Raw genomic sequence first — 21,261 nt, forward strand, 5'->3', positions numbered from 1 at the left:
GAATTACAACTGAAGTATAAACAAACACCACTGAGAACCACCTGAAGACTTGCTGAACAGAAGTCCTGTAACCAAGGAGATACAGAAGAAGCCACATGTAGTCTGGTAGGAGGGGTAGAGACATGGACTGAGCAGATCCTACACTGAAGGTATTGTGATTAAGATTTAGGAGGGATACCTCAGCTCCAGGGGTCCCAGAACAAAGCACAAGTGCTGGGCAGAGGAGTCCCCCTAAAACCTGACTGTGAATACCAGCAGGGATTGCATCTAAGAAAGACAAAAGACTGTTGGAGAGCAAAGTGCTGCTCTTAAAGGGGCCACGCACAGATCACTCGCTCATAAACCCGCTTGCTCTGTTTTAGTGCAGGGGCTGCAGCTCAAAAAGTACCAGAAACATATGGGGATAAACTAAATGGACTAACTTCAGGGTGAAGGTTGGAGGGACAAGGGCAACTCTCTCCTAGGACAGACTGTTGGCAGGTGCCACGGTTCCTTTGTTGAGTTCTCTCACTCAGCCAGCCTGGCACAGGCAGGTGCCAAATTGGTGCTCTCTGTTAACCTGGCTAACACCATTCACCCCACCCAACTTACCCCCCCCCCAGACTCTTTCGGTGGCTCCTCCACACAAAGGCCCTGCTTTGGCCCTTGCTGTAGACTTTCCCCAAATCTCTCAAAGGTCCATAAACCTCAAGTAAGCCGTGGCCGGCCTCAGTGTGCCTTGTAGCTCTTGCTAAGTGGCCCCAAGCCTGGCCTAAGTGGTGGACAGTCTTGGCCTGAAATATAGCTTCAACTGAGCAGCCACGAGTCCAGCAAAAGTGGGGGCTGGCCTCAGCTCACATCATGGTGCCCACCCAAGGCTCCCAACCCTGGCACTAGTTGAAGACAGTCTTGATTCACAGTATAGCCTCTCACAAGTGCCTCCAAGCCCAGCACAAGCGGCAAGAACTGCAGATCACTTTGTATGTCCTACTAAGGAATCCCAAACCCAGCGGCAGCGGACCTTGGTCTGCACCAGAGCCCCTCCCAGGAGGCTCAAGACCCAGCACACCCAGTGACTGCCTTTAAGACCACACTGCAGCCCTACCCATCCAGCTCCACAAGTGACTCAGCAGTTTTATTCAACACAGGATTGCAAGTCCTAGCCACGGCAATCAGACAAGAAATAAAAAAGGCACCCAAATTGGAAAGAGAGGAGTAAATCTGTCATCATTTATAGATGACATGATTTGAAATTGCACTAAAATTCATAAAGTGCCTAGAAATAAATCTAACTGAAGTTGTATAAAATTTTTATACTAAAACCTATAAAAAATTTTTGAGAAAAATGTAAAAAGAAATAAACGCCGAGACAGATCATATTCAGAGATTTTAAAAAAAGACCCAAATTCCCCCCAAATTGATCTAGGGATTCAATTCAATCCCAACCAATATTTCAGTAAGATTTTTGTATACATTAGATATCAGATCCTGAAAGTTATATGGAACCAATTTTCAAGAATAATGAAGCTGAAACCTCTGTTCACGTACATACACCATAGAGAGAGTGAGAAGCCAAGCCACCAACCGGGAAAGGGTATTTGATTTACCACAAACATATCTGACACAGGACTCATATTCAGAATATGTAAACACATTCCATAAATCACAAAAAAGGGGACAATATAAAGATTGGCTTGAATGAGAATTCACAAAAGAGGGTATCAGATGACCATGAGCATATGAAAAGGTGCCCAGCTTCATTAGTTTCCATGGAATTTCCAATTAAAACCGTGATGAGATATTGCTACTTATCAACCAGGGATGGCTGAAATTGTAAAGAGGATGCCACTAACACGTTTTAGTCAGTATATGGAATAACTGATGCTGTTATACTGCTAGTCGGAGTGGAAATTGATACAATGCACTTTTGAAAACTTCGCAAGTGTCTGTGGAACATCAACAAATGCAGGTCTGTGTCCTAGTAACTACACTCCTATAGAAGCTCCTTTCTGGAACCTGTACATATATTAAGCAGCACACACCTAGAAACAATCCAGGTGTCTGTCACCAGTAGAATGGATGGATAAACAATAGTGCATTCCTATTTTCAGGAACCTAGAAGACCTGCAAACACAAAATAGTTCATCTGTTGGCACACCGATGCCTGCACCCCCACAGGTCAACTTACCTTTTTATAAATTCCAACTTGACAGAGGCTTTGATTCCTATTAAAATGTATCTATCTAGCACATTAATCTTTAGCAATGCTCAGGAGTACATTTCATGGTATGGGATGGTTGAGGGATTTATTGGTAGAGGGATAGAGGGTTCTGTGGGGGGGAGGGTGCAGATGAGAAAATTGGGGCATATTTGGGAGCGGAAGTGCAAAAAAATATAACAAAAGGAAAGATGGGAGAGGTATCAGAAACAAACTGCCTCTTTCATAATTTTGCTTTAGGTACACACTCTCGGAATACTATACAGCAATGAAAATGAAATCCTACTGCCTGTAACAACGTGGAAGAATCGAATAAGCATCATATTGAATGCAAAAGAGGCATTTACAAAAGAGTATGTATTGTACAATTTCATATATGTGGAGATCAAAAAAGGGCAAAATTAATATATGGTGTTAGAAGTCAGGAAAGTGGTTAGGGAGGGTGCTATGACTGGGAGAGGGGACAAAAGGGTCTCTCTGACAGTGGTAATATTCTACTTCTTGATCTAGCTCACAGGATGGCAAACATTTCCTGTAAACAGCCAGATAGTAAGTATTTTTGGCTTTTCAAGCCATAGAGTTTTCTATCAAAACTATTCAACTCTGCTGTTGTAATGCAAAATCAACTATAGATAATATAGGTGAAATAGGTAATATTATAGATAATATAGGTAAAAATAATAATAATAATAATAATAATGATAGGGTGTTTCTGTGTATCAATAAAAAGTTATTTACAGAAAAGGGCAGTAGACTGGATTTGGCCTATGACCAGTAGTTTGCCCATGCTTCTCTTACTTAGATTGGTTACATTTGTGTGAACATTCATTGATCTGTACACATCATATGTATACTTTTCTCACTATATATTATATAACCACAAATAAAATTTTAAAAATATAGCAAAGCAGAAAGTCATTAAGAAGTAACAAAGCAACAAGAACATTAGTAAGCAGTTAGAATTCACTGAGACTTGTTTCTTGCTGCAAAGATACCCCAGTATTTGGAACACTCCAGTTTAGCCACGCAAAAGCTTCTTTGCAAGCACGTAATAAACCAACATTATTTGTTCATTTCCTTCTTTATGGGAGAAGGATCCATTAAGAGACCTCAAAGTATTTCTCTTAATGAATTCTCTTTATTAAGTTTTATTACTAACGCCCTAATTGATTTATTCTCTAAGCTATATTGCTCTGCCATTTTATAATTGAAACTCAGGAAACATTAGTAGATCTTAGTACGTGAGTGATCTAAGGAATATTAAACGTCAATTCTATTCGTCCTTCGGATCCACCTGAGAGAACTGCTTCTTTCAGAAGGAATGCATCTCGCCCATCCCCACCCCGAACTGCCACCCCAATGTTACAAAGCTTAAACATAACTTTAAAAAAAGAAAGAAAAACTATACACAATGATTATGCTATGTGATTCTCTTAGCTTTTTCTCCTAGGAGATAAGATGAGGAAAATTATACTAATGATATAAGATAACATGTACCAAGAACCTAAGCCCTTACCGTGAATTAACTCTTTAATCCACACGAAGACCCTATGAAGTAGTTATTCTTATTAGCCCCACTATACAAATCAGGAAATTAAGACCAAGAGAGATGAAGTAATTGTCCGGGATTTCATAGTTAATAAGGGATAGCGCTGAGATTCGAACTCAGGTAATCTGTTTGCAGACCCATGCTCGTAGTTACATGGTACGATATACAGCTTGCGTTTGATTATAGAGGAATCTGGTTTCTAAAATAAAAGTGTAGCATGCTTAAGCCGTCCTAGTTCCTGCCAGCACCCTCCAAGGGGAATGACTGTCCCCACTCGACTCCTGCTGACTCATACTGCAGCATCTTTTGACCACTGATGGCACTTACTCTTTTTACCGCTGGCTGCCCGCACATCCTGCGCGCCCTGGGAAAGCTGGGACTCTGCCTTCTCTCCGCTCATAGCTCTAAGTGTTGAGCATAGTGTCTGCCTGACAAAACTTGGCTCAACAGATGGCTGCCGAATGCATCAATTACGCCATGAGTGAGAACCCCTTTTCCTTTGGTTCATCAAGTTTTCCAACTCATTTTTGTTCTCTGGTGATTTATTACAACAGACAGGACACAATGTCCCAACAAGACAGATGTGACTATAGGCTTTTGGCACCATCCCTATGGACTGAGCTTCTTAAAGTAACACACTCCTGCTCTACGGTCAGCTCAAGAACCCCCAACACTCACGGCCTAGATAACTGATATGTTTAGTTGAATGCAGCTGGAGAGCTAGGATGGGCATTTCGATGAACGAGGACGGAGGATAGAGGAGAATATTTCCTTACTCATTTCTAGGTATTCGTCGAAGAGCCCGTAGGCGTTCATCGGCTGGAGGTTGTAGTCCTTCTCCCACTGTGGGAACCGTATCTTCCTTTGAGACCCGTGTTCTTGTCGCACTTTTCTTCTCGTCCACCAGTTCTGGATTAACCTGCACAACGAGTGTAGTTTCTTTAAGACAATATGTAACTGTTCACAAGGCTGAATTTAGAAATATAGACTCTGAAGTTGAGTACAGACTCGTAGTTTAAAAAAACCGAGGACAGGCTGCCGAGGGAACAAAGACTTGGCTTGGGGAGAAAATAACAGTGGTGGTTCTACTTCATGTGAGTCAACAGAAGGATTGATGAAATTGTCTCATGTTCGGTGTTGCTATGAGGGATGGATAAAGGACTGAGAACACCCATAAACCAACCCCGAGAAGAGGAAGATGTGACCCTGGAGCAGTCTCACCACATGGGTGCTGACCTGCATATTCTGACGTGGGGGAAGGACTAGAAAATCTGCAAACCCACAGAATGCTTCCTCTCTGGCACAATGAAGCTTGTGGTTAGTTCCACGACAGGACTGGCCTGCTTTGGCCTTGAGCTCGACAGGGGCTCTGACTTCCAATGAAATGCATCTCACTCTGGGGAGGTCAGCACACGAATCCGTAGCAGAGCTTGGGGACGCATCTTGTGACATGGAACAGGGCTGAGGAAATGGGAGGGGGGCAGGTCTGTGTGCTGCAGGGGACAAGGAGAAGGGTTTCTGGGAGTAGACGCCAAAAAAACAAAACAAAAACAAATGTGAAATAAGGGGATGGGTATCAAAGACAGACTGTCTACTTCACATTTTTGCTCTATGTCCGCATTACTAGATGATAAAATATATAGTTCCCTTGAGGTCCATGACATTTTGTTAAACTATGGTTTATATCTTAAAGTAGAATATATGCCTCAACATTTTTAATTTTATACTTTATTTTGTAAAAGTTTTACAGAAAACATAAAGCACTTGGAATACGTTTTCTAAAAATAAATCTCGAAGAGAACATTACCAGTAGTGGTTCTGATGGGAAGCTAATAGATGACTTTGCAAAGTGAACCAAGTTCCAGCCAAGCTTTCTGGCTGAGTGGTCCTCCCTGGAACTCAGAGTTCTCTATGGAGATGCCGAGCTGAGCAGAAACCGGCAGGTGTGGAATCAGAGAAGAAATGGGAATGTTGCTGATTTACGTCCCTTTGAAACTTAACTGACCAGAGCTGAGCACACAGCAGGATTCAAGGTTATCCTAACAGAGGTGAAGCAAGTTTTGGCCTGTTGTCATCAACTTAAACTATCATCACCAGGTAATAATATTTTTCCCAGCTAAGATATGCTGACTTAGAAATAATCCGGTTTCTTTTCTGAACCCGTAACTTCTCTCCTTCCCGTAAATTTCTTTTCTGTACAGTCTGAATTTAAGGTAGTTAGAAAATTGCTATTCCTGATTTATCTTAGGGATGGGGGAGTGGAGATCTAGTTAAGCTGTTATAGGGACTTGTAATGCTAGAGTTAAAAGGGTTAGAGACATCATTGAAAGCATCTTGCATGCAAGTATCCAATACTGAGGGGCCCAATATTCTTTTTAAAAAATACTCACTTTTGCTCACGTGACTTGTACGAAGACTTCCACAAGAACCAATGTTTGTTTATTTTGTTATGGTGATGCCTTTTTTTTTTTTTTTTTTAATTGGTTTTTTAGAGGAAGAGAAAAGGAGAGGGAGAAATCTGGATACGAGAGCAAAACATTTTGGCTGCCTCCTGCACACCCCCACGAAGGACCTAGCCTACAACCCTGGCATGTGCCCTGACCTAACCAGAACCGAACTGGCAACCCCTCGGTGCACAGGATGTTACTTAACCAACTGAGCCACACCAGCCAGGGCCAACACTTATTATTTTCACAAATGTCTGAGCACCTGAGCGTAAACACATAGCTCCGGGTACAGGCACTGGCTTAGCGGCTGAGTCTGCATTGCTTATCTTACTCGTCATGCCCAGAAAAGCCAATAACGAGCAATGCTGCCTCTCAGCCACAGACACGAAGGTACTTACGGGTAGCCAAGTTCCATGAAATTATTCCAGGTCTGCTTTAGCACCATTATGATACCCATTTGCATACAGAGATCAATAAGGCATCCACTAGGGTGGCACTGCAGGCAAGCAAACACAGAAATCCAAGAATCAATAGTGGCCCCGAGGCTGTTTACTGCAGGGCTTTGGGAAACAAGGGATGATGGGAGAATACAGACCTCTTCTAGTCTCCACCTGTTTATCAGCCTCAAGTAGGCACCTGGGTGTCCTGCAAATCTTCAACACACACAGAAAAACAGACCATTAGCCTTCAGTGAAGATCCTACGCAGAGCAGTACATTTCCAGTGAAAATGACTGGTACAGCGAGTCCCAGGGCTAAGGGGATTAGGAAACTCCAGAGCGGACATGGCTGCAGCTTCTGGAGTCCCCGGGGGATCTGCCCCTTCTGTCTGGCTGCTGACCACATTCTCACTGTTCCCTGCTGGAGAGCAGGTCGTCTGGCCTGTGGAAGCTGCAGGCTGGGCTGCAACACAGTCTGATCCTTCCGAGGAACAATAATGCTGCTGTTATTTTTTAAATCAAACGATGTGACTAGAACTCCATTCTGAAAGGCCTAACACTGAGGGGAGGCTGCTGCCATCATCTCACCAAAACCCACTCCTCGGCCCGTCCCTGGGTCTCCTCTGCTCAGAAATGCTTCCTGGTGCGATGACTCCCTGACGATGAGGAACGCGGGGGCCTTGCCAATCCTCGTAGCCGCTGGAGTGCGAAGGTACCCAGGCTGCACTAGCACCCTGTGTCAGCCCCTTCCTGTCGGGACGTCCGTCCCTCTGCTGTGAAGCCGGGGATCTGGGACATGCTGCAGGCCACCCTCCCCCTCATGCCACCTGCTTCTACAGGTGTGAGGTCCGGGGCCCTGATTCAGGCGCAGGTGGACTCCACAAGGTTTAAATCCATTCCTCCTACGTGCAAATGATTTTCCTCCACTTAACCCTAGCTGGGGAAGGTGCACAGGTTCTGAGCAAAACCACCTCCCGAGATGAGGAGGGAAAGGGAAAGGAAGAGGCTGACCTCGATACGCTTTGTGTGAGTCACACTGAAGGAGGGACTCCTTGGTCGCCTCCGGTCAGTGACCTCTGAGCGTTCTGTCCCCCGGCCCAGGAGTGTGGAGAGATCTGGTTCTTACCTTCCAAGGAAGAACGCGATGTAAAATGTGGAGCTGTTCAGATTGACAAACTGAAAAAGAAACATTTTCAGGGTGAAGCTGTTCTCCCACTCCGACTCTGTGCGAGGCTGTTCTGTGGACAAAATGGAAGTAGAGTTTGAAAGGCTGCCTTTGTCCCCCTCCCCACACACAGGGTGGGAGCAGACTAAGGAGGCTGCAGGAGACCCAGTTAGCCTGTAGATGGCGCAAGACAAAGTGGACCATCTATGGGATCCCTAAGCTTGCAGACCAGCCCCAATAGGGGTTTGGTGGGGAGCAGCAACTGACTTGCCTGAGGGGTAGAAGATCCAGTTAGTTCCACTGAGACAGGGTGCCCAGAGGGCCTGCAGCAGAGACAGCTGAGCTGAATGAGCCTCAGTCCCAGTCTTGACTCCTTACAGGAGACTTTCCTTTGGCTCTTAGCTTTTGCCCATGGGTAAGTCCTGTGGGGCACCAAGTCCCCTCCAAGCTCCTATTAATTCTTTGGTCTCCACGTCCATTGCTGGTGAAATACCAGATGCTCTTGGTATTTCAAGAGGGAATCAGGCCCTATCTCAGAGTGCTGGGAGCATTTGACTTCTTTACCTGTCACCTTCCACCACCGTGTTTCATTCTCGTGGACAAATACCAAGTCAACCTCCTCTTTACAGCATTTACTATGTCATCATCCTCTGTGCCTTATAATTTCCTGACCTCACCCAGGTGCCAATCTTCTGTTCTGACTTCTACAAAGCAAATGCTCTTCAGACATTGTGATAGGAATGAGAATATGGACCAAACTTCCAACGTGACGTCTCACGTCAAATGCACGTATCCCTCCCCGGGAGCTGCACCCTCACCCTCAGCACCGTCAAAAAGAAGAACGTGTTTAGTGCAACTGCATTTTCTCTGTCTCCACATTCCCTAAGCTCCTACTTGCTCATTTATCATGTCAACCCATTCATTCCTTTCCCACAAAATTATAACTCACAGTGCTTCCTAGGAGCATAGCAGAGAAAGGATGGGAGAAAGAAACAGAATCGATTTAAAATGGTTTAAATGTCAATTTTGGAGATAAGGCTGCACTGCTCTCGAGGGAAGAAAATAAAGAATTATTAAAGCGCTTTAGCTTTATTTCCCTTCTGCTACTGAACTCTTGGTTACCTAGAAAGGGTCCCTAGGTGTCCCAACCACAGCTGGACCGGGGCTGTATCTCCACTGGCTTCTTTTCCAGCCTGGATGAAGGTGCCACTGGGCACAGTCTATCAAGGCAGTTACTTCTCCTGTGGAAATAAACCTCTTTCTATCTTTTTGGCAAGGGGTGGTCGTGAAGGAAGATTTTAATGACATTAAAGGTGATAGGCCAAGTGCCTCGCTCTGTATCTGGTATATAGAAGGCCTCAATAAATGGCATCTTGCGACCTCCTCCCCCCCGGCAAGCTACATATGGGAATGCTCTAAAACAGGTTACGTGTGGGAGCTGTAATTCCTTCAAACTGCAGAGAGTAAAATGACTAATGTCTCAATAACAACATTCCGACGCTTTCTAGATCTTGAAAATGTGGGAAGTGTACAGTGCACAGCTGGCTGCCAGATTGTTCCAGTGCTTTACGGAGTCAGAGAAATGTTCTCAGGGACGACTCGTCAGGGAATGTTGTCTGCACAGATGTCGGAGGCGGCCAGCCTACACTCCCACTAGAAGGCCTCCCTCTTCAAAGCAGCCAACTCTGCCGTGACTTTATAGGCCATGAAAACTTGATACATCTTTAAATAAATAAAAATTGTAGGCAGTAGCAAATGAACACTTTCTAAGTGATGCTGGGTACTTTATGTACATATACTTTTGTGATACTATATCTTTGGTGCATTCAAAGAAAACCTACTTTACCTTAGCTCGTGATAGATAAAGTTTGTGGCAGGTTTTAAATCTTTAAATAGAAAAGATCCCCTGATGTTTAGGCATATTTAAAATGTCCTGTTGAGGGCAAAGAGATTGCTGTATGCAATTCAAAATAAAGGGAATATTTCTTTTCAGCAGCATTTCAAAAATGGCTCTTTGAAAATGTACTTTTCAGACCACAACACTGTACCTTGAAATAAAAAGGGTTTCACTTACCTAAATTGGTCAGAAAAAGCGCAACTTTTTCATAGAGCTGTAAAATAAATTTTATACATTTAACAAATGAAGCGCAGATGTTCTGAAATCTGTAATTATATACGAGGTAGGCAATCAAGTCATGAGTGAAAATAGTTTCATTATCCATCCATTGCTCAAACAATGAAAATAATGTGAACAATTGTGTTCTTTCAGGCAAGAAAGGTACAGGGTGCCATTTTACTATTTTAAACATCTTTTAGATTTCTGGAAAAATAAATACCATATGATCTCACTAATATGTAGAATCTAATGAACAAAATAAACGGATGAAAAAAATGGGACCGGAAGCATGGACACATGGAACAGAATGGCTGGTGCCCAGGGGAGGGGGTGTGGGGTGACTGGATAAAGAAGGTGAAGGGATTAGCTACAGAACATATATGCATACCCCATGGACAGGGACAATAGTGTGTTGAAGGCCATGAAGGGGGGTGTGGGGGGTGGGTTGGTAGGGGAGAGGGGGTGAAAGGGGGACACCTGCAATAATGTCAAGATTAGAACTTTTAATAAAAAAGAAAAAATCTTCTTAAGTAAATAATTCTGACAGAGCTAGCTAGCTAGCAGCCACTAAGTACCAACTTGCTAAGTGATGTTGGTCAAGTCACAAGGTTCTTGGGCCTCAGCATCCTCAATGTAAAATCTCAAAGACTGATTTTGATGGTAAAATTCTGCAATGCTGTTGTTTATGGACTGCTGGGTTTCCTAGATTATTACATTCATAAATGCTGAAGTGATCACACATTCCTGGGAAGTCCCAAGCCTACAACCCTCTGCTTTTCTGTTAGTGCACTGAATTCATCCTTATTTCACTTAGCGATGTGGTAAATGGGGTCCTGAAGGGCAGAGGTGTGTGTGCACGCACGTTTGCACATATATGTGTGTGCAAGTGCCCAGTTCGGGTCAAACAGCTCTAGGTGATTCCTCAGAAAGGGTACAAATTGAGAAAAACAACAGTGCCTCTTCGCAAATGAAAGATGATAAATAAAAATGGAGAAAAAAACCCAGTCGAATGGATTTGAACAGTGTGAAAATTAAGACCACAGACCGAAGCAGTGAAGATGCACTGGTTAAACCCCGCAGGCTGGAATTATAACTTCAGCAGCCAGCCTCGCACCTCACATCTGCCCTCTGCTCCAGACCGTCCTCCTTACTGAGCTTGAGAGTGGGCATAGGCCTTGCTGACCTTAAGGGCCTTCCTAACTTGTGAATTCTCTTATTCAAGATTTCTGCTAACTACAAGAAACAGGCAACTACTCAGATGTATGACTCTACATTTTCAGCAATGACTACGGTTTGCTATGGTAAGATACGATTAATATGGCCAGAGTATCAAATTTTGCTAATAGAAATCTCAGACTCGTGGAGTCTATTGTTTAAAGAGATTGGTGTAATTTTCAATAAAAAAATCTTGTGGTATAGATTCGTCCTATAGTTCAATTTTATCTTCAAAATAAAATACTAGTGAACAATCGATTAAGATAGATGTTTCAATTAAATATATTTTACTAGTACGAGCACACTGTATCATTAAACTTAATTAATTATCAAGAAAAATTAGATTTGACTGGTGAGACCATCTTTCTCAAAAATACGATCACCGATCACCCAGTTTATCCTTTATATCTTTCGTGTTGGTACCTCCTGTCACTCCCCCCTCCACAACTGGGCTGGTCTCCAAGGTAACCGTGGAATACACATTGTGCAGGGGAGTGGCCCCAGTGAAATTAACCAGACACCAAAGCCGGGAAAAATTCTACGGCCAGGTAGGATGCAATGAATTAAAGCTTACTGCGTTGTTTATCATCTCTTTTCTGTAATGTCTGATTAAAATGCAGTTCATAAATCCTAAGAAATACATTTCTGTATCCATGCAGTGAGTCTATAAATACATTTTGCGCAGTCTCTACTTGACCAAGCAGTTACCATCATCACGTCAAAACAATCAGCAACGGCTTAGTTTTCATCTTTGTAACTTTTGGATTTTGCAACTTTTTCTATAATAACAAATTCCTGTGCATTTTAATAATAATCATAATAAACTGCCTATATTTTATTAGTTCCGTGATTACTAACTGAATGCTCTTAGGAATCACTCAGAGTTTATTGGTTGTAGAAATTAGGGTTGTCTAAAGAGCTAGAAATGACAGTCTGAAAAGATAAAACTATGTTGATAATAGTATTAAATTACTTGGTTTTTTCTAATCATGAGAGCATTTCAGTATCATGGCCCAGATTTAAGATGCAATATAAATGAGGGTGAAGGGAACTATAATTAATTGAACATCTCTAGGTTTTACACTGTGTTGGGCACTCTACATACATTGTCTTATTTATTCTCTACTACGAACCTCTAATGTTAGCATTTTTAAATACAGGTTGACCTTAAGTCTAACAATGTCGGCCATTACCTTTTGTTTTGCAAATAATAACAATTTACTGAGTGCCTACGATGTGCCAGGCCCTGTTCCAGACATTGGGAAATAACAACAATAATAAAAACAGACAAAAGTTACTATCCTCATGGACCTACATTCTAATGAAGACAGATAATGAATAGAATAAAAGTAAAAAAAAAAAAAATAGCATACGGGTTGGTAATAAATGCCAGAGAAAAATAAAGCAGGCGAGGAGATAGGAAACTGTCAGATGGGAGGCAGTTTTAAATTGAGTGACCAGGGAAGTCATTAGAAAGTGACATTTGAACAAAGTCCTAAAGGAGGTGAGGGAGCAGTTGCTATGCAGACCCAGTAGGGAAGAATATTTCAGGCAGAAGGAAGAACAAGTAAAAAAATCCTAGTTTGAGAACATGCCTGGCACATCCAAGGAACCAAGAGAAGGCCGGCGAGGAGCAGGAGCATCGGTGAGCAGGGAGGAGATGGGGTCAGAGCTGTCCCGGGGGCCAGGTGGGGGAGAGCCCCGGAGGCTGGGTGAAGGCGTAAACTTTGATTCCGAGTGACAGGAGAGCCACTGGGCATTGTGAACAGAGGAGTAACATGAGTTGCTCCTGAGGAAGAAGCTCGCTCTGTCTGCAGTCATGGGCGCAGACGGAGGTCAGAGAACGTGGAAGTGAAGACCAGTTGGGAGGGCACTGCCATTACCAGGTAGGAGTCGGGGATGTGCCAACAGTGACCCAATTCTGGAAACATTTTGCCAGTGACAGAAACAGAGACTCAAGGCTGACACCAAGGTTTTCATTGGGGGAGGCTGGGAGGGAGCCGATTGCGGAGGGAAGAGGAGGAGCCTGGGTGTGAATGTGTTCGGTGAGGACGGGTGAGTAGGCAGTTTGACATATGCATGTGGGGTTCAAGGGAAGCATCTGGGCTGAAATATACATTTGAAAAAAGCCTGAAATCAACACAGGCTTGAAATGTTCCTTGCAGGGTCGAAGATGGGAGCCAATACGGTTGAGCTAGGTTATAGAGCTTGAGCTGGGCCTTTAGAATACATTCTTTTTCTAAGTGTCCCCAAGAAGTATTCAGGGTTACCTTATCGGATAAATAGGAAAACTAAGGTTCAGAGAGGTTGAGTGCCTTGCCCATACATCCAACTTGAGAAAATCCTGCAGCCCAGATGTGACTCACTCCCCAGACCTGAGTGTGTCTCGTGCCAGGTGCTGTACTACACGACCCTGAGGTCAGGTCCCTGTAGCAACAGAAGGAAACGATCACCCGCAGCCCACGTGCATTGTTCATTTGGCCGGTCACCTGGCAGCTCACTCACCACGTTCAGCAGCATAATGATACAGAAGTTGATGCATACAGCGGTCCCTGTGGTTGCAACCTGAGAGTTATTCCTGATTAGCGCCCACTTGAAGGCAGCAAAAGTGCTGACGGTCACCACCCGGTAGATGACGATCCCAAACACTGCGGCGATCACCACGCAGATCTGTCAGGAAGGCAGGGGAGACCCAGTGAGCACCATGGGGTGTGTTGCAGGAAGAGGGTTTCTGCCACGTGGGAAATCCTCTGCCGATCAGAGAAAATAAAGCAACCGGGGTGCTGACTCCAGAAAGCACAACAAAACGCATTCTTTTCATTGCGTTTAATATGTGCTCTCCTCTGTTTAGATTTCCTTATTCAAATAGAAAGACCATAGTGCTTACAAGGTGATAGGCTCTGTAAGCCACGGGGTAGCATTTGATTAAGCAGAATGTCGGACTGAGCAGATTAACACATTTATTATGGAAATCTTATGCTGTCGCTCTTCTGCTTAGAACTATTTACTGGTGTCCTTTTCCTCAGGATAAGAGCAAAGCCCTGATGATGTCCTGTAAGACTCCTTCAGCCCCACTGGGTGCCATTTCCCCCTACTGGGGACCTCAGACCTTCTCTCATCGTTTCCAATGGACTGAGCACCCTTAATCTTCAAGACTTAAAATGCCTAAAATGCTGGCATACCCATTCCCCTGCCAGACACACTCACAGCCTGTCACCAGCTACTCCTCCTTCACAGCTCACCTCAAATCCACTTCATAATTAAAGCTCCTCATGACTCCCCAGCATGTTCTGTTTGTTATATGGTATCTGTACCCTTCTTTCAGCATCCTCCTTAACATTTCTAACAATCTGTCAGGCTGATGACTGTCAGTCTCTCTCAGGGCAGGGACGGTATCTGTGTGCTCACACGGCTTCTGCAGCATAATTACAGGTGTTCCACTGTCTGTTGCTGAATAAGTCAGCGATGTGACAGGTGCACACTCTTTGACTGATCAGAGACAAACACAGACTGAACTGAGACATCTTTCTCTGAAGATTTCATGGCATTGGAGAAGAATACAGCCTGTCTTCTCTCTCTATAAAATCATGGGAATCTAAGACTCCAAAATGTTTTGTGACTTTCATTAGGTGACTCATTTAATATGTCCGAGTAGAGACCTTCGCCTACTTAGTTATCAAAAACTGGATCAAAAAACCGGGCCTTCGGAAGGCCTTCGCAGACACACAGATTTCTTTCTTTGTAGACACATCCCTCTGCTTTCCACAAACTGTTTTTGGCTCACTCTGAGGGACATGCTCTAAAAGCCTGAGCATGAACCTTTGCTGGAACTGGCCAAGTTGTTGTCATATAGTAGTAATAATCAACAAGGAAATGAACAGCTGCCCATGTCTTAACCCTAGAGCTGCTGATAGGAGCTAGGTGAAGCCTACGACGGACTTCAGACAAGGGGGGCAGTATGATGGAACGGAGAACTCCAGGGACTTAGAAGTCGGGTCTGAGTCCTGGCTCAGCGACTGCCTAAACAGTGTGACCTTGGAGAAGCAGCTTGTCCTCTCCATGGCCTCAGTCCCCTGTGTTCAGGTTCCTCATCTGGAGAACAAGGAAAGCTTAATCGAGGTCTAGAAATCTTGTTGTAAGAAGCAAAAACCAAGACAGGAACTTGGGATGTACCAACAGAAGGCCCAGCACGATACAGTTGCTCACAGAGCATCCCGGTGGAAGGGCATGGATCTGAAACTGGGTCTGAGCTGAGGGTCCTCGGGCACCCTGCCTACCCCTCCACCTCCCCAATTTCCTCCTAGCTAAGGGGGCACGCTGTCTGGACCTGCTGTAGTCTTGTGCTTCCCACTCCACTGAGCTAGGGTGTAGATTTACACACTTGCCATTTGAAAGGAGGAGGGAGAACCCTAACCCCCGTGGTTCTCAAATAACATTTCTGACCAATCTGCATGTGTTTGTTCACTAATTAACAAGGTCAAAGTGGATCGCAAAAGACTTCTTGTTAGGAAAAGCTAACAACCCAGCTTCAAGTTAGTATTTTTCAGACTATATAACCGTTAGTGAGTCCTGAAGTCAATTTTTTGGGGGGGTATAAAAATGATAATAAAACAGAAAAATCAGTTTATTGCATATTGTAAAGGTGATCGTTTTTCAGTTACTCTATTTAGTTTTATATATCTATTTGCAAAGCATATACTGGGTTATGACAGAGAATATATTTCTTACATGGGCATGGTAAAAAAAAGGTCTGAGAAACACAGCTCTAGGTCCTAGTTCCTATTTTTCGTTTCTTTCAGCCTGGCACAGAGGGGCAAGTGGACAGAATGGCAGATCAAAGTAGAGGAGGTGAGCTCTTGGCAATTTACAGGCTACTTCGTGGCTCAGTGGACAAGGCCCTTAGCCTTTTGGAGTCTCAGCTGCTCCACCTGTAATATGGGGACAATATACCTCTATCACCTCATGGAGTTGTGAGGATTAACTAATAGGACATGACAAAATGCTTTGTAAAACTAGGTGAATGCCTGACATGATTATTGTCGCTACCCTACTACAACTTCGTACTTGATGAAACAAATAAAAGAGTTTTGTAAAAATGTTTCAAACCATAAAAAATATTCCTGACGCAGAAACGATCAGCCGGCTGCATTTGTCTGCGAATGCTTGGTATGGTTCCGGCTTGCCCGAAATGGGGTTCATCCGCTCCTTCTTGGAATACTTGGCTTCAAACTGGGGCCGTATTTCTTCCTAAAAACAGAGGCACATTTTATGTTCTGGAGAGGTGCACACATAATGAGAAAAAAAGCATTTTATCTCCCGGGGAAACAGAATCAACAGCTGCCACATTCATCTGCCCATCAATGAGATGGGCTTGAGACCACGTATGAGTGTTTGGGATTTGGCCACGTGAAGAACATCTGAAGAATGATGATCTGGATTGAGCATCATTAAGGCAATGTGATGTAGATGAATAGTTAAATGTCTGTTGTTTTTATTAAAAATGTGCTCGAAGGAAGAAACTGAGGCTGAGAAAAGGAACCAACTGTCTTGTCTTGAGTACTTTCAAACAACTAATAATTCCTTCCATTACCAGGAAATTATATGGTGACAAGGATGAATGAAACTTCTGAAGAGCAAGATGTTCAGCATTCATTTTGTGAGTTATAACGGCCATAGAACTCTCAAGACTTGCCAATGTTTTTGGTTTGGTTTTCCACTTAGGCAGCTAAAACCATGCTTTCTCTATTTTTAAGTAAGTTCCTATAGGAGTCATTCACGTTAACCACTGATTTTAAAGTATTCTTAATGAGGACCGAAAACAAAGTAAATAACTTTCAAATCCAGCTCACATCAATGCTCCTCCAATTCTAAATCAAGCTGAGATTTTATTTCAATTAGTTGGGCCCCTTCTAGTTGGGAAAAGCTTCTGAGTAAGAAGCAATTATGGGATTAGGAAAAGGTAATCAGCGAGGGAGTAGCAGAAGTGGCCCCGGCTAATTAAGCACATGTTCTAGTTGAGCATCTGGGAAGAGGAGAGGCAACAGCGGAAGTCTGGGGAAATGGAGAGGGAGCTAATCTAGGCAGAAACACTGCGCCGGATGCAGGTACTCCCAGAGGGAGGCAGCGGCTGACCCGAGGGAGCTTGTGGAGAGTGGGCACAGCCCGTGTAGCAGGAAGGGGGACCCGGCTCCTGGGACAGGACACGCCCAATGCTGGACTCACGCAGGGCAGGTGATGGGGAAGGTCAAGGGGAGACACAGTTAGAAACAGCTCCTGCCTCCCTTCCTTTAGTTTAGGCAGTTATACTCGAGGAAAGAAACACAACAGAACTGGAAACTTCTGCTTCTTTGGGAAACTTTGAATTTATCAGGCTGTACCATCAAGAGTGGTTGAGTTCACCACCGAGGAACTGAGGCCCCGCCTGGAGCCAGGCCTGTCTTCCTGGGTCTTCTGGGCTGAACTGTGTTCCCCACATGAACTAATATACTGAAGTCCTAACCTCCAGTACCTCGGAATGTGACTGTATTTGGCGACAAGGTCTTTGCAAAAGTAATTAAGTTAAATGAGGTCTTTGGAGTAGCCCCTTATCCAATATGGCTGGCATTCTTGTAAGAAGAGGAGATTCAGACAGAGACACGGAGAGAAGACAGAAGACTCGGGGAGAGAAAGGTGATCAACTACAAGCCAAGGAGAGGGGCCTGGAACACATCCTTCCCTCACAGCCTCAGAAGAAACCAACCCCGCCAACACCTTGATCTGACTTCCAGCCTCCAGAGCTGTGAGATACCACACTTCTGTTGTTTAAGCCCCAGTCTGTGGTACACTTTTGCAGCAGCTCTGGCACACGAATACCGTTACCCCTGAAGGAGGCGTGCGGCAAGTCTGGGCACTACTGCGCAGCGAGCTGAGAGGCACAGGCTAGAAGAGGCATTTGTGCGGCGAATCTTAAACTGAGAGCTGGAATTTCACATGGCTATGAGGCAAGGTAAAAGAATGGCTCAAGCTCCCCCCCCTCCACCAGTCTTCACCCAAGGGGAGATAGATAGGTAGGTAGGTAGGTAGATAGATAGATAGATAGATAGATAGATAGATAGATAGATAGATAGACAGACAGATAGATATGATTTTAGATAGAGGAAGGCAGAGAGCGAAACATCAATGGGCTGCCTCCCATGCGTGCCCTGACTGGGGAGTGAATCTGCAACCTAGGTATGTGCCCTGACCAGAATCAAACCTGCAACCTTTTGGTGCACAGGAAGACCTTCCAACCCACTGAGCAACCTGGCCAGGGCAAAGTGGTTCAGGCTTCTTCACAGGGCTTGGAAGACAGAGGGCTCTAGACTTACAAGGTTTATCCTGGGCCCACCAAAGGTGCTGACAGTGACTTTGAGACTGGTTTTGTCCAACTTAAAGAATGCCACAGTGTCGCCAAAAGAGGAACATTTAGAAACACCCCTTTTCTTTAGAGATGAACAAAAGTCCAAGGGTGAAGTAATTTGCCTCAGATGATATAGTGGCTTAGTGGTACCTCATTCCATGTGAAAGTCACTCCCATGGACACATGCGACAAGAAACAGCTTCATCCAGGAGGAGGCCCCAGTGCGGCCTGGAAGCTACCAGTAAACTCCAGTCACCCGGGCAGTTGCTGCAACCCCAGAAATCGTCTTCTGGAGAATGCTTTCAAAAGCATGAGAGAGGCCGTATCCGAAGAACAAGGACTGTTGACATTCCCAGTATTATTTCTAGACCTAAAACTGCCCGAATGTGCTCACAGGCATGAGGAGCAAAAGTCACGAGGCGCAATTTGAAGACAAACAAAAATACCTCTTAAAATGACCTCCCCCACCAAGCCGACCACAGGGCTAAATTCTCATGTGGGTTTCCAGATTCCTTTTAATATATAAACATAGATATGCATGGAAGGAAAACAGCCATTGACCTCCATCATCACATCACATATGATCCGTTTATCTGACTTCCTAGCACAGCAAGGCCCCCAGGGAGGTAAGACATCATGAACGAGAGGAAGGAAAGGTGCTGGGTCTGAATCCACAGACCAGGGAAGTAGGGTCCGGTGTGGTGACCAAGACCAGCATGGGACCAGCGAGACTTCTGACGGGAATGAGGCAGGAAGAGAGTGTGAAGACCAGACCAGGGCAGGAGAGGTACAGGCCACTGTCTAGAAGGGAGGGTGACGGAGCTGGGAAAGGTGGAGAAATGGAGTCTGAGGGACTGAGGTCACCTCTCCTTGGCGGTTTTACCTCGAGCTGGCCCTGCCTTTACCCACATCCATCAAGGAGGCCAGCTGAGGAGAGGTTCCGCTCAGCATTCCCACTGTGGGGACTGCTTCCGAGTCTGCGCCCACCTGGGCACTGCCAGGGTCCCGGAGAGCTCGCGGCCTCGTTTCCTGCGGGTAGCTCTCTTACAGGTTTGCTCCCACGTGTCTAGGGTTATAAAACTGTCACCCTCCTGCTGCTGAAGTGAAGAAGTGGATAATATCTAAGAAAACTAAACAGATCTTATCACCCATCCTTTGGATGATTCTACCTAAAAGTAAAAGGATTTACTCAGCTCTGGGCTTTGATTCCACTAAGCAATCAAAATGTCTCTCTCTCTTTTTTTATTCTGCCAGTCATTTTTATACTGCTTGGAGTTTTCTGCAAAAGCAGATACTGAAAATGTTTTATGAGTAAACCCAACTTCTCTCACCCAGAGGGGATGATAACTCGAGAGGACTGTGTATTTCTTGGTGATTTGCTTTTGAAAAAAATCTGACATATGATACTCACTTATCTGTGGAATATAATGAGCATAACAGTCTGAGGAATGGGGCAGTCCCAGAGACGTGGAAGTGGGGTACAGACGGACAATCCCCAGAAGAGGGGGTGGTGGGGGAGAGATAAACCACAGAACTTATATGCATGTATGCATGAACAATGGACATGGACAACAAAGCTGGGGATGGGGGGGGGGAGAGGGGGGAATTAGTGGGGGGAAAAGGAGAAACATCTGTAACAAAAATAAAAGAAAAAAACCTGACATAAACGATACCCACCTCCTCCTCTTCCCAGTCTATCAGATCCCAGTCGTAAGCAATCACTGCCCGCCGTCTTTTCCAAAACTCCAGGAAAACTGTCGCTGGAACAAGCACAGAAAGACGAGAACATTTACAAACAAAGCAACATGTTAGCTCTGTCACTACATAACGAAGCCACGGCAGGATGACAGCCGTCTGTGAGCGCCCGTGAATACCAGAACTTCTAGCTCAAGGTAACATAGCAGGAATGTTTTCTGAGAATTACTAAGCTCGTGTCACGCGAAATGAAAGATCAGAGATTTCATTTAGAATAAAGTGAGCTGATTTGCAAGTCGAGGCAGAAGAGACTAATCAGAGTGACAAAGCTCCTGGGATGTAAGAACACAGAAAACTAGGTTGCTAACATCTTTCTAATGGAGAGAGTATTTCTTCTTAAAAGCCAGAGGCATGTAGAGGCAGCGGCAGAAATAAAGCCTCGCAGTTTGACTGGCAGCGATCACTTGCCCCCCAGATCCTCCTGCAGCAGATGTCTGTGTAAAATGCATTTTTCTGTTTCACTGAAGGAAGCTCCTTTATTAGAGGGAGAAATCCCAATGCTTCACCTTTTCTGCAAACCATCTCTTTCTTGTCGCATTGAAGGCAAAGGTGTGTCAGTTATGTTAAGAGCTTTTCCCAACGTGTGTGGGCCTCCCCACTCAGGGAAATCTGGGGGTATCCCCATCCAGACAAAGTAACTTTCTACTCAATTCTACTTAAAAATATCTACTCAAATACATTCTTGAGCTCTCTACATGACAGAGTGACGGAAAAAAAATTAAGACACAGTCTTGCTGCCTTGGAAGTTACGAGCCAAACGAGGGATGCACACACACACACACACACACACACACACACAAACTCCAGGGGCCACTGTAGTGAAGGCCACCATAGGGACACCATATGAGACAGAACTGGCGAGTCCATCTCTGTTGGGCCTTGCTGTGTATTTAGACTTACAGAAGCAAAATGTGTCATGTACTTGGAATTAGTTTCATGAGGAAAGGTAAATATCCAAATGTCCATTCCAAAGAAAGATAATCCCTTCCTTCTTTCCTCTT

The 21,261-nt window shown here is 44.5% G+C and overlaps 1 protein-coding gene across 1 annotated transcript in view; it reads right to left on the reverse strand.

The window, feature by feature from the left end:
• Positions 1-21,261, reverse strand: part of ANO4 (anoctamin 4) — a 289,216-nt gene that overhangs the window by 42,151 nt on the left and 225,804 nt on the right. Inside the window, exons 14-21 of the mRNA XM_036251806.1 lie at positions 20,183-20,265; positions 16,234-16,374; positions 13,633-13,797; positions 9,871-9,907; positions 7,758-7,869; positions 6,789-6,846; positions 6,592-6,689; positions 4,523-4,665 (exon numbers count right to left, since the gene is read on the reverse strand). Of these exons, the coding sequence (XP_036107699.1) occupies positions 4,523-4,665; positions 6,592-6,689; positions 6,789-6,846; positions 7,758-7,869; positions 9,871-9,907; positions 13,633-13,797; positions 16,234-16,374; positions 20,183-20,265 (837 nt within the window). The remainder of the gene's footprint in view (positions 1-4,522; positions 4,666-6,591; positions 6,690-6,788; positions 6,847-7,757; positions 7,870-9,870; positions 9,908-13,632; positions 13,798-16,233; positions 16,375-20,182; positions 20,266-21,261) is intronic.

The sequence above is a fragment of the Molossus molossus genome, unplaced genomic scaffold, assembly GCF_014108415.1.
Source record: "Molossus molossus isolate mMolMol1 unplaced genomic scaffold, mMolMol1.p scaffold_m16_p_10, whole genome shotgun sequence".
NCBI classification, from domain to species: domain Eukaryota; kingdom Metazoa; phylum Chordata; class Mammalia; order Chiroptera; family Molossidae; genus Molossus; species Molossus molossus.